The sequence below is a fragment of the Podarcis muralis genome, chromosome 1, assembly GCF_964188315.1.
Source record: "Podarcis muralis chromosome 1, rPodMur119.hap1.1, whole genome shotgun sequence".
In the NCBI taxonomy this organism is placed as follows: domain Eukaryota; kingdom Metazoa; phylum Chordata; class Lepidosauria; order Squamata; family Lacertidae; genus Podarcis; species Podarcis muralis.
Genome location: NC_135655.1, coordinates 45,337,428 through 45,349,453, shown reverse-complemented (window position 1 = coordinate 45,349,453; position 12,026 = coordinate 45,337,428). Strand labels below are relative to the sequence as shown.

Sequence of the window (12,026 nt, the reverse complement as noted above, 5' to 3'; positions counted from 1 at the left end):
GTGGTGCTGTCCAAATGTTGATGGGCCCATCAGGACCAGACAGCGTGGCCAATGGTTAGGGATGATGGGAGTGGATCCCACCAACACCTGGAGGGCACCACTGCCACTTCCACGCTGGAGAAATCCTCTTCGGAGGAGGACCTGGAGCTCCCCAAGGCAAATGGAGCAGCAGGTTGTGTCAATTAACAGTCAGACAGAGCCAAACCTTTCATTGGTCACATTGGCCCTCCAACCTCCTCCTCAGGACACAGGAGGCCCCTGCACAGAATCAGAGGCAGAGGCTGATCAGCCGCTGAGTCTGGGGGAGTGCAGGTGCCCACAGGTGCAGGCTCTGTCAGGCTGCTGCCCTCCTCAAGAGAAAATGGCGACTTGTGAGTAAGATGTTCCTCATTAACAGATGAACTCTTTAGGCAGCCTTGATGGCCTGCAGCTGCGCTCTGGGTTCCAAAGTAAACGCACCAGTGTAATTGCACCAGTTGCCTGATTTGAGTCCAGGCCCCAGTGTCTTGACCTTGGACTGATTCTGGATTGTGCCTCTCATGTTGCCCCTGTGCATTGCCTTCAGACAATCAGACCAGCTCACATTATGGAGCAGAGGATCAATCAAGCTTTAGTTTTGTGCATTTAAAAGCATAACAACAATTGTTATTAACTTTATCCTATTTTGTTATCAACTTTATCCTATTTTTCCTATCCTATACTTAAGAGCATACTAAGGGTGCAAATCCTGTAAATGACTTAGGCCAGCTAAGTGGCCTTAGGAAGCAGTATATATGATGCTCTGCTGGCAGAGATGGAGGTATGTCAGCAGAATTATACTTACCCTGAAGGAACTACCTCCAGTACGTTGGCTGAAAGCTCTTGCCAGGATATCTGTAGCACTGGGCACAAATGTGACTGTATAGGATTGCTCTGCCCATCAGTGAAGATGATGTTTCTAACATGCATATGGATCTCTATGCGTCTCATTTCAAATGCCATCAGACGTTATTGAGGTCCTCTGTTTCCAATGCACTGTCTATCTGCATTTCAGAATCTTGCAGAGGAAATGTTTTGCTAGTGATTGAGATGTCTTACCATGTTGCACGGCTCTCACCTGAGTTGATCATGGACTTCTTTCCCAAGCTCCAAATGCCCCAAAGCCTTGGCAGCTGCCTGGCGTACATCAAACTTCCAATCTGTCCACATGAGCTGGACAATTTTGTTTTTTAGGTCCTACATAGAAGAACTAAGAGTAACTTTAGGCAACATATAAATTGACACTGAAGAAGACAAAGATGATCATTAAAAAGCATTTATATACAGCTTAATATTTTTAAAAATGCTAAGTAGTGTACAACATAAAGACAACAAGCAATGTCATTGAAACAGAATGCAACATAAAACCAGTAAAACAGTAGTATAAGAGTGTCCAGGCATTGGTTTGAAACAGCCACACCCTCTCCTGATTCAGATGTAACAGAAACAGAGCCCCAAATCTCCCCATAACACAACTGGCAGGAGGCTGGTCCATAGTTTCCCAGTGCTGCTCTCTGAAAGCAGCCCTGTAGGAGCGGAACTGCTGCAACACAACCTTGCTTCACAAGGCAACATTTTAAAAGAGTACAACTGTTTCTGATGTCTGCATCTCTGCGGGGAGCCATGTAGAAAGCCTGGACACCTGGAAAACTCTAGGAATCAAGGAAGCTGGCCCCCTTCATCCCTGGGTAGCCCTTTGGGAAGGAATGGATATTTTTTGGCAAGCCTAGAATTTCTGCCAGCAGTAGAAACCTTAACCTGTGCATCCCAAACCCAGTGCTCATATACAGAGCTGTGGTCCTACATAATGCAGGCTTAGATTCCAAGGTAAGTTAATTTAAGAAGCTCATAAAAGGAAAGCTTCCCATTCCCTCTGTCTCTCTGAAGACACCGGAACCCTCCAAAAAGCCTACTCTGGAGGGCCAGTGGCCTCCTAAGCAATGTGGGTTGGGATGCAGTGGGCTGCTGGTGGACAAGGGGATCTTCCAAAATCAGACTTGGATAACTTAATATAACTTAATAAAATCCACAGAAGGAAAGTTTTGTGATTCCCTCCCTTCTCCTTTTATCCCCAGGATACACCTGAGCCCAAGCCTCTGCTGTTTCGGAGGGCCTCCTGAGTCTCACGGGAGGCTTTTCAGGGAACACACAGGGCTGGGTAGCGAGGAGGCAACAGGAAACTTTCCTTCCATGAGCTTCCTTCAGCTAATTTAGTTTAGGATTCAAACCAAAGAATTTTCTGTCTATATATTCACATCTCCGTCTTTACACATTGTTTCACCACCAGTGCCATTTAGGAGCAATTTTAAATGAATCAGATTTTTTTTGATGATTAATGGTGGCATCACCACTGCAACAATTCCCCCTCCCCGAATTACTATGTGTATGCCCATTGTACAGTACGCTCCGTCAACGCGTGCTGTCCCCTCTTTTGGGTGGTCTGGAACCCCAGCAAGGTGAATGTGTGGGATTCTGCCTATCCGACGTTGACCAAAGGGTAACGGCGGGGGTAGCCGAGTTTTTGGTAGCAGTTCTCCAAGGAGCAGGTTAACAAGGAAAACCACTGATTCTATATGTATATATATATATGTGTATGTAGCCAACTGCTGCCTTTCTGTATATATTTCATGGCTTTTATATGTTATTTTCTCTTTTATCGTTTTATTTGTATAATGCCTAATAAAGGTTTGATAAGTAAGTAAGTACTATGTGTATGTTGGTGCATGTCATAAATGAAGAAATCAGTGAAACATGTTTTTCCCTCACTCTGAACTGCCAAACAATGGAATCTCTAGTAAGCTTGAATCATGTCAGAAGGAATATTTGAATCTGCTAGTGCTTCGGTCATGAAAATGGCTCTACCAATATTCTCTTATGGATATTATAGTATGTTAGGTTCATGAGGCATAACTTACTTGGCTGACGCTCCCAGGAATACGTGAAAATGTTTTACAGGCCAAAACCCGGTGCTTCCATTGGTAGCTGTTCAATTCGGATGCCAGTAAGCAATGAACCAAGCCCTGGAAGATTAAGCCAATCAGTGGAAAGCCAGAAAGCACTGGAGTATAGAAGAGGGACAGAGAGGCTTGCCAATATTTTAAGGAGAGGAGTTAGGACCACCGATGACCATTTTTGGAGCTGGCTGCGAGATAACAATGTGTGATAACTTCAAAGCATGCTGTTTGCTTTGAGGAACTGGTACTAATTGACCTGATTGACTCTGCAGCTGAAACTCTTAGTGCCGCTTGTTATGAAACAAATACTAAACCATAGTAACAAATACTAAGCTGTAGCAACAAAGCAGTTAACAATTTCAGCATTGTAAAACACATACATCCTTAAGGCCTGGGCAAATAAACATGTTTTCACCTGGCACTGAGTATAAAACAAATATGGCACCAGCAAACCTCTCTGGAGAAGGAGGCCACAACTGAAAGCCACTGTCTCTGATCATCATCTACCTTTCTTCAGATGATGTGGGGAACTCAGAGCAAGGCCTCGGAGGTTGATCTTAATATCCAGATAATTACAAATACACCACCAGTTCCTGTGCTTTCTTTCATTACAAGGAAAGAGACTGCTGCTGTAACTTCACCACTCAGGGAAAAGGGGTGAGCTATCCTTGCTTGTGATAGTATATAACAAACAGATGTCCTGCTGGAACCTTTTTTAAAAATATAGATATATACTAATGTTAAATTAGGAATTTCCCATTCACATTTTAACCTCTCACACACACCCTTTAAAAAGAAAACACAATGTGAAGCCATTGTCCATGGCATTGTGATAATCTGGACTGGAATACTGAAAATAACCAGAGTCATCTGACTAATCTACTTGGAATCCAGGGAGAAATAATGCCACTGTTCACAAGATTATCATTAATCCCCATGGAAAAATCTGTTGAGTACAGCAACTGGCCTGGCCACTTATTCACAGACAGAAAGCAAAATAATTTTTGATGTGAATGTTCCCTGTGGGATTCTGTGCAAGGAAGCTGAACCTGCCCCTTGGGCCCAAGCCCACCAAAGCAGAACGACAAGTCTCACGCCTGTCTTTTCTGCAACATGCATGCCTTGTGCTACAAAGAGTGTCCAGTGTCTGTATTCAACAGTGGTGGGCAAGGCTGAGTCAAATAAATATCAGCAGGCCACAATGGTTGTGTGTTTCCAGCTTGTTCTTTCACTTGAGCCTTGGTACTTACTGTTTGTCGGCTGAGTCGAGATAATAAAAGACAAGCCTGGTCTTCTGTGGCATCATCCTGCTGCTCAAAAATTTGAGTCAGGATCCTTTTCACTACATGGAAACTTATATTGCCTTCCATTGCCAGGGCTTGAGCTGCAGTCCAACTGTCTGTACTATTACCTAATAGCAAAAGAAGAGGAGTTTGGATTTGATATCCCGTTTTATCACTACCCGAAGGAGTCTCAAAGTGGCTAACATTCTCCTTTCCCTTCCTCCCCCACAACTAACACTCCGTGAAGTGAGTGAGGCTGAGAGACTTCAGAGAAGTGTGACTAGCCCAAGGTCACCCAGCAGCTGCATGTGGTGGAGCGGGGAGGCGAACCCAGTTCACCAGATTACGAGTCTACCGCTCTTAACCAATAATTACTAGTATATAATATGACACTCTATAAAAAAGAATCTCATTTCAGCTTGGTCTAATGCAGTAGCAGGAAGCCTGGAACATTCCAGATCTCACTGAACTACAGCTCCCATCATCCCTAGGGGCTGGTCATGCTGACTAGAGCCAGTGGGAGTTGGACTCCAATAAGATCTGAAGGGTCACAGGTTAACCATCCCAGATCAGATGCAAGAACACATAAAACTTTTAGTTTAACACACACACCACTTTTAATTATTAGAGTGTTTGCAGTCTAAGAAAGTGATTGGTAAGCACAGCAGGATTGTTGAAAAAGCTACACTGAGGCAGCATGAAGATGACATTTTGTCGCATATCCTCTTTTGATCTTAAAACATCTAGCTAACTATGATTAAGAAATACTGTTGTTCTCAGTGGGTCAGGGAAAGCAGCAGGGCTTAATGTAGTGCCATAGCAACCGCAGCATCCGTAGCCCAGCAACTCTGGGATAGCTCAGTTGGTAGAGCGTGAGACTCTTCATCTCAGGGTTGTGGGTTCGAGCCCCATGTTGAGCAAAATCTTCCTGCACTGCAGAGGGGAGTGGACTAGGTGATTCTCGTGGTCCCTTGCAATTCTACGATTCTATGATTCTAACTTATGCCAGCCAGGATGGAAAGTAGTGGGGGAGGGGTGAATGCCCCTTTTACTGCTACAGTTCCCAGGGTGGCACAGCAAAGAAGACTGGATTGGGCCCACTGCCATCACATATGGCAGCAAGGCCAGCTCACTGAGCACTGGATCCTTTGCTAGTCCAGCTCCACACCTATTCCCACCTTTGCAAAGGCCATTTTAGGAGAAGGGGCATTCTGCCAGGAACCACTGTGGGGCTGGTGTACCGAGCCTGATTATCGTCTTCCAAAGCAACTACTGTATTCCAAACTTAAAAATGGTAAGCATAATGCTGGTGGCCAACAAAAGAGGTTCAAAGACTCCCTCAAAGCAAATCTTTTAAAAAATGAAGTATAAACACCAACAACTGGGAAACACTGGCCTGTGAGCACTCTAATTGAAGAACAGCCTTTACCAAAGATGTCATGGGTTTTGAAGACGCTTGAACTCAGGATGAAAGGTAGAAATGCACTAAGAGGAAGGCACATTTGGCAAATCCACACCGTGACCAACTCCCACGCAGAAACTAGTGTCCCCACTGTGGAAGGACATGTGGGTCCAGAATTGGCCTCCACAGTGACTTACGGACTCACTTTTAAAACCGTGTATATGGAAGACAATCTTATTCGGCTACGAGTGATCACCAAAGAAGAAGGTGTACTGAGACACTCCACAGTGGTGGAGGTCATCAAAGGCCAGCAGAGCCAGTCTGGGATGTGCAGAGGGACACTTCTGCCTCAACCAAACCCCTTCTAGCCTGGCAGATCAGGGCTTTGGATTGCAGCTTTAGCTGTGACTGACAGTGCAATCTTATATGTGTTTACTCAGAAGTAAGCCCCATTGAGTCCCCAGGCAATTGCATGTAGATTTACAGTCTAACTATAGGTGGATTCGGGCCCTAGTCTGGCTTCTTTTTGAATATTCTTTGTCAGAGAAAATGTTTTCATGGCTTTGGAGATGCTTGATATCCACAAAACAGTTCCTATATGGAAGGAAGAGGAAAGTTATTTTGCTAACCATTTATCAGAGCATCCGTCATGATGGACCGTGCCACTCGATTCCACTCCCCCATGGCGTAGAAGCCCACCGCAGCAGCCATTCTCACATGAGCATCCTTATCAAACAATGTATTTCTAAGCAAAGGCTGTATTTTCTTTGGTATATCTTCAACTTCTAAATTCTTTCCACCAGTTTCTATCCCTATTACTGAAAGAAAGAGCAGAACATTCGCATATAAACATTTTTGCCTTCCTATGCAGAAACTATGCCAGCTTTTAAAAATAAGATGTTTCTTTTATTCATGGTCATTAAGCACTCATTTTATAAATATGCTCACTATGAAAACAGTACAGTGGTACCTCGGGTTACAGATGCTTCAGGTTGCAGACTCCGCTAACCCAGAAATAGTACCTCGGCCAATATAGTTCTGTAACCTGAAGCGTATGTAACCCGAGGTACCACTGTACTAAAAATCCAGGAATCTAAATGGCTAGATTGGTATACTTTGTCTGATACTCTTCCTGGTAGAGATGGATCATAAAATCATGCTGATAGCAGTTAACCAGAAATAGCTGGAACTTTTGCCCTTTGGACCTTCTGTCTTTCACATTGTTCGTTCATTCTTTGACTACTCCTTAGCTTCCAAAGTTTGCACAAGTGGAGTGGGTGGAGTGTGGGAAGAGGAAAAAGGAATGGTGACATTCAAAACAGTGCAATATGTTGGCCCAGAATTGGAAAACAGATGTAATACCTACTATTATGGAATGGCAGGTTAAAATGATGAATTACGCAGAATTGGCCAGATTATCAGGGAAAATACGAGACCAGGATGAACAGAAGTTTTATGAAAGTTGGAGTAAATATTTGGTGTATAAAAGAGACAACTGTAAACCCTTAAAGACACTGGCAGGGTTAGACTAACTCTAACAGCATATGGTCAACCAGATAAACAAACAGAATACACGATGTAAGAAAATGTATGATACTTACCGAAGGGGTGAAGGGAAGTCTGAAGCTCGGCAGAGCCAAAGATATATGTGAGATTTATTTGTATAATGAATGTATGTTTAATGAAAATCAATAAAAAATTATTGTTAAAAAAACAAAAACAAACAGAAATAGTACCTCGGGTTAAGAACTTTGCTGCAGGATGAGAACAGAAATCGTGCGGCGGCGCGGTGGTGGCAGGAGGCCCCATTAGCTAAAGTGGTACCTCAGGTTAAGAACAGTTTTATGTTAAGAATGGACCTCCAGAACGAATTAAGTTCTTAACCCGAGGTACCACTGCATGGCACTCTCAAGACCCTGTCCTCTGATGATTTCAGAAAGGTTCTCAAGTATTCATTCCAAAAAATGCCTTCCCATTCTGACAGAAGAAGGCATAACTGCTGAGGAACATGGGGAAAAACAAATTCTATGATTTGGCCAAGAACCCAAAGTAAAAGACAGTGCTTTTCACCCTACAACGTTGGCACCTAGTCATTCAGACAATATGGTCCAAATATTTGGAGCAGGGTGATTACTTGGTTTCAACTGTACAATCCTAATAGTGCAATCATATACATCTTTACTGGAAAGTAAGTCTCACTGTGTTAAATTAAGCATTCTCCTTAATTTGGGTAGGATGACACCCTAGCTGTTTTGTCTATAAACCAGAGGTACTTGGATCCATGATAGTCTGTATTCCAGTCCTAAACAGTTGTGCCACCTTACCAGCTTGCTATACCAGAAAAAAACACAACAAAAGTTACAACAGTTTCCAATAGAAGCTGCTTATACCTGACTCATCACTTGCATCGTGGACTTCGTGGGGCCGCTCAAGCACAGCAGTTGCACAGGTAAGTATAGCATTGACCCGATTTTGAATGTGCACATCTGCCAAGTCTCTGATTAATCCTTCTATAGTTGCTGAATGCCATCGTGGACCTGAGCATTGAGAAGAAAAATGCATGGAGTTTTCTTTTTACTTGCATGGACTTTTCTTTTTAATATATGGTGTAATGTGAAAGAGAGGGTAAATCTTTGATTTTGGCTGGCTTCCCTAGGGCCTGGGGGAGCAAACCTGGATCTTAGAGGAGCTAAACTAAACAATCACCAAACAATTATTGAAATATACCCCACGGCATTGCTTTTTGATGGAAGATTCACATTTGGAATACTAACTTGGAACACTAATTTGGAACACCATGGGAGACTCCTATTTGGAATACCAACTCATTAAAAACTCAAAGATTGCTGCGCCATAAATCCGATCAAAAGAAGGAGAGTTGGCATGTGCTGAGAGAGTTGGGAGAGAGCCCAGAGCCTGAAATAATAATAATAATAATAATAATAATAATAATAATAATAATAATAATAATAATTTATTATTTATACCCCGCCCATCTGGCTGGGTTTCCCCAGCCACTCTGGGCGGCTTCCAAAAGAATATTAAAATACTGTGATACATCAAACATTAAAAGCTTCCCTAAACAGGGCTGCCTTCAGATGTCTTCTAAAAGTCTGGTAGTTGTTGTTCTCTTTGACATCTGGTGGGAGGGCGTTCCACAGGGAGGGCGCCACTACCGAGAAGGCCCTCTGCCTGGTTCCCTGTAACTTGGCTTCTCGCAGTGAGGGAACCGCCAGAGGGCCCTCGGTGCTGGACCTCAGTGTCCGGGTAGAACGATGGAGGTGGAGACGCTCCTTCAGGTATACTGGACCGAGGCCGTTTCGGGCTTTAAAGGTCAGCACCAACACTTTGAATTGTGCTCGGAAACGTACTGGGAGCCAATGTAGGTCTTTCAAGACCGGTGTTATATGGTCTCGGCGGCCGTTCCCAGTCACCAGTCTGGCTGCTGCATTCTGGATTAGTTGTAGTTTCCGGGTCACCTTCAAAGGTAGCCCCACGTAGAGCGCATTGCAGTAGTCCAAGCAGGAGATAACCAGAGCATGCACCATTCTGGCGAGGCAGTCCGCGGGCAGATAGGGTCTCAGCCTACGTACCAGATGGAGCTGGTACACAGCTGCCCTGGACACGGATTTAACCTGTGCCTCCATGGACAGCTGTGAGTCCAAAATGACTCCCAGGCTGCGCACCTGGTCCTTCAGGGGCACGGTTACCCCATTCAGGACCAGGGAATCCTCCACACCTGCCCGCCTCCTGTCCCCCAGAAACAGTACTTCTGTCTTGTCAGGATTCAATCTCAATCTGTTTGCCGCCATCCATCCTCCAACCGCCTCCAGACACTCACACAGGACCGTCACCGCCTTCACTGGTTCTGATTTGAAAGAAAGGTAGAGCTGGGTATCATCTGCATACTGATGAACACCCAGCCCAAACCCCCTGATGATCTCTCCCAGCGGCTGCATGTAGATGTTGAAAAGCATAGGGGAGAGGACAGAACCCTGAGGCACCCCACAAGTGAGAGCCCAGGGGTCTGAACACTCATCCCCCACCACCACTTTCTGAACACGGCCCAGGAGGAAGGAGCGGAACCACTGTATGACAGTACCCCCAGCTCCCAGCCCCTCAAGACGGTCCAGAAGGATGTTATGGTCGATGGTATCAAATGCCGCTGAGAGATCCAGCAGAACTAGGAAACAGCTCTCACCTTTGTCCCTAGCCCGCCGGAGATCATCAACCAGTGCGACCAAGGCAGTTTCAGTCCCGTGATGAGGCCTGAATCCCGATTGGAAGGGATCCAAATGGTCCGCTTCTTCCAGGCGTGCCTGGAGTTGTTCAGCAACCACTCGCTCAATCACCTTGCCCAAGAATGGAAGATTTGAGACTGGGCGATAGTTGGCCATCGTGGCCGCATCTAAAGATGGTTTTTTAAGAAGCGGTTTAATAACCGCCTCTTTCAACGGGTCTGGGAAGGTTCCCTCACGGAGGGAAGCATTCACCACCCCACGAAGCCCATCGCCCAGCCCTTCCCGGCTAGCTTTTATAAGCCAGGATGGGCAACGATCCAGGAGACAGGTGGTTGGTTTCACTCGTCCAAGCAGCCTGTCCACATCCTCGGAGGTAACAGATTGGAATTGATCCCACGCAATTTGACTAGACAGGACTCTAGCACTCTCCCGCCCTGGCCCTGCTCCCACGGTGGCGTCTACCTCTTCCCGAATCTGAGCGACTTTATCTGCAAAAAACTTTGCAAAATCATTGCAGGAGATCATGTGGCCCGTACTGGGCCCCGATGTAGCAGGTGGTTCCGCTAAATTGCGGACCACCTGAAAAAGTCTCCTGCTGCTGTTTTCTGCAGATGCAATAGAGGCGGCGAAGAAGGCCTTCTTCGCCGTCGCTACCGCCACTTGGTAGGCTCGACACTGAGCTCTAACCTGTGTCCGGTCAGCTTCAGAATGGGTCATCCGCCACCGACGCTCTAGCCGTCTCAACGATTGTTTCATTGCCCTCAGATCCGTGGAAAACCACGGGGCTGTCCGGGCTCCATGCAATCGGAGAGGGCGCTTCGGAGCCAAACAGTCAATAGCCCTGGTTAACTCCACATTCCAGCGGGCCACCAGGGAATCAGCTGAAAGGCCATCAACATGGGATAAAGCATCCCCTACCACTCTCTGGAAGCCATTTGGATCCATTAAGTGGCGGGGGCGGACCATCCGAATCGGTCCCACCTCCCTGCAGAGGGGAAGGGTCGCGGAGAAGTCAAGTTGCACCAGGAAGTGGTCTGACCATGGCACTTCTTTTGTTTCGCTTTTATTTAGTGTCAGAACACCAACATCCATGGAGGTAAACACCAGGTCCAAGGCATGTCCGCGGCTATGGGTTGGGCCAAAGTTATTCAGGGACAGCCCCATGGAGGCCATGCTTTCCACGAAGTCCCGAGCGGCCCCTTGTAAGGTCGTGTCGGCATGGATATTAAAATCCCCTAGGACAACCAAACTAGGTGTCTCCAGGAGAACATCCGCCACGACCTGAAGCAGCTCGGGCAGGGAATCCTTGGTGCAGCGGGGAGGTCGGTACACCAAAAGGAATCCTGTACTGCCCCTATTGCCCAACTTCCAGAACATGCACTCAGAGAACTGGGTCTTCCTAACAGGACGCCTGGTGCAAACTAATGACTTCCTAAAAATCACTGCAACCCCCCCTCCCCGTCCACAAGGCCTGGGTTGCTGTGCGTAAGAGAAACCCGGTGGACAAGCAGCGGCAAGAACAGGCCCATCTGCTTCATCCAACCAAGTCTCTGTTACACAAGCCAGGTCAAATCCTCCATCCATGATCAAGTCATGGATGGCAGTGGTCTTATGAATCATTGACCTGGCATTGCACAGTAGCACCTTCAGGCTATGTGGGTATCCCTTGCTGATTCTAGTATCCGTCCGGACAGGACCAGACCCGGAGGCAGGGATAGTCCTCAGACAACGACTAAACCTGCCTCCTCTGTAATGACATGGTCTGGTCTTAGCGTAACTCCTCCTCCTACCCGTGATCACTGAGATCGGTTGTCCCTGCGCATCCCCCTCTGTGGAACATACCCCAGCCATTTTGTTGGCTGGGACCCACTCCTCGGCAGCCCTGACCCTTCCCCTTAAGAACAAAATAAGACCTTAAAACAATAAAAACAAAAACAAACAAACAAACGAAATTCAGAAAACAAAAAGCAATACAAATGAAAAACTATAAAAATTACAAATCCATTAAAATTCCCAACTAAACATCCATCCCACCCCCATCCCCGTCCCCACATATACAAAAAAATAAAAGGAAAAGGAAAAGGAAAATTTTAAAACATTTTAAAAGGAACTCTGCGCCCCACCGGAT

General features: G+C 45.9%; 1 protein-coding gene across 2 annotated transcripts in view; it reads right to left on the bottom strand.

Annotated features, from left to right (window-relative positions):
- The window catches only part of HEATR4 (HEAT repeat containing 4), a 41,838-nt gene that overhangs the window by 17,437 nt on the left and 12,375 nt on the right, over positions 1-12,026 (bottom strand). For both annotated transcript variants that reach the window (XM_077927362.1, XM_028724346.2), the window contains exons 6-10: positions 8,048-8,194; positions 6,287-6,475; positions 4,223-4,383; positions 2,934-3,038; positions 1,097-1,215 (exon numbers count right to left, since the gene is read on the bottom strand). In XM_077927362.1, coding sequence (XP_077783488.1) covers positions 1,097-1,215; positions 2,934-3,038; positions 4,223-4,383; positions 6,287-6,475; positions 8,048-8,194 — 721 coding nt within the window. The remainder of the gene's footprint in view (positions 1-1,096; positions 1,216-2,933; positions 3,039-4,222; positions 4,384-6,286; positions 6,476-8,047; positions 8,195-12,026) is intronic.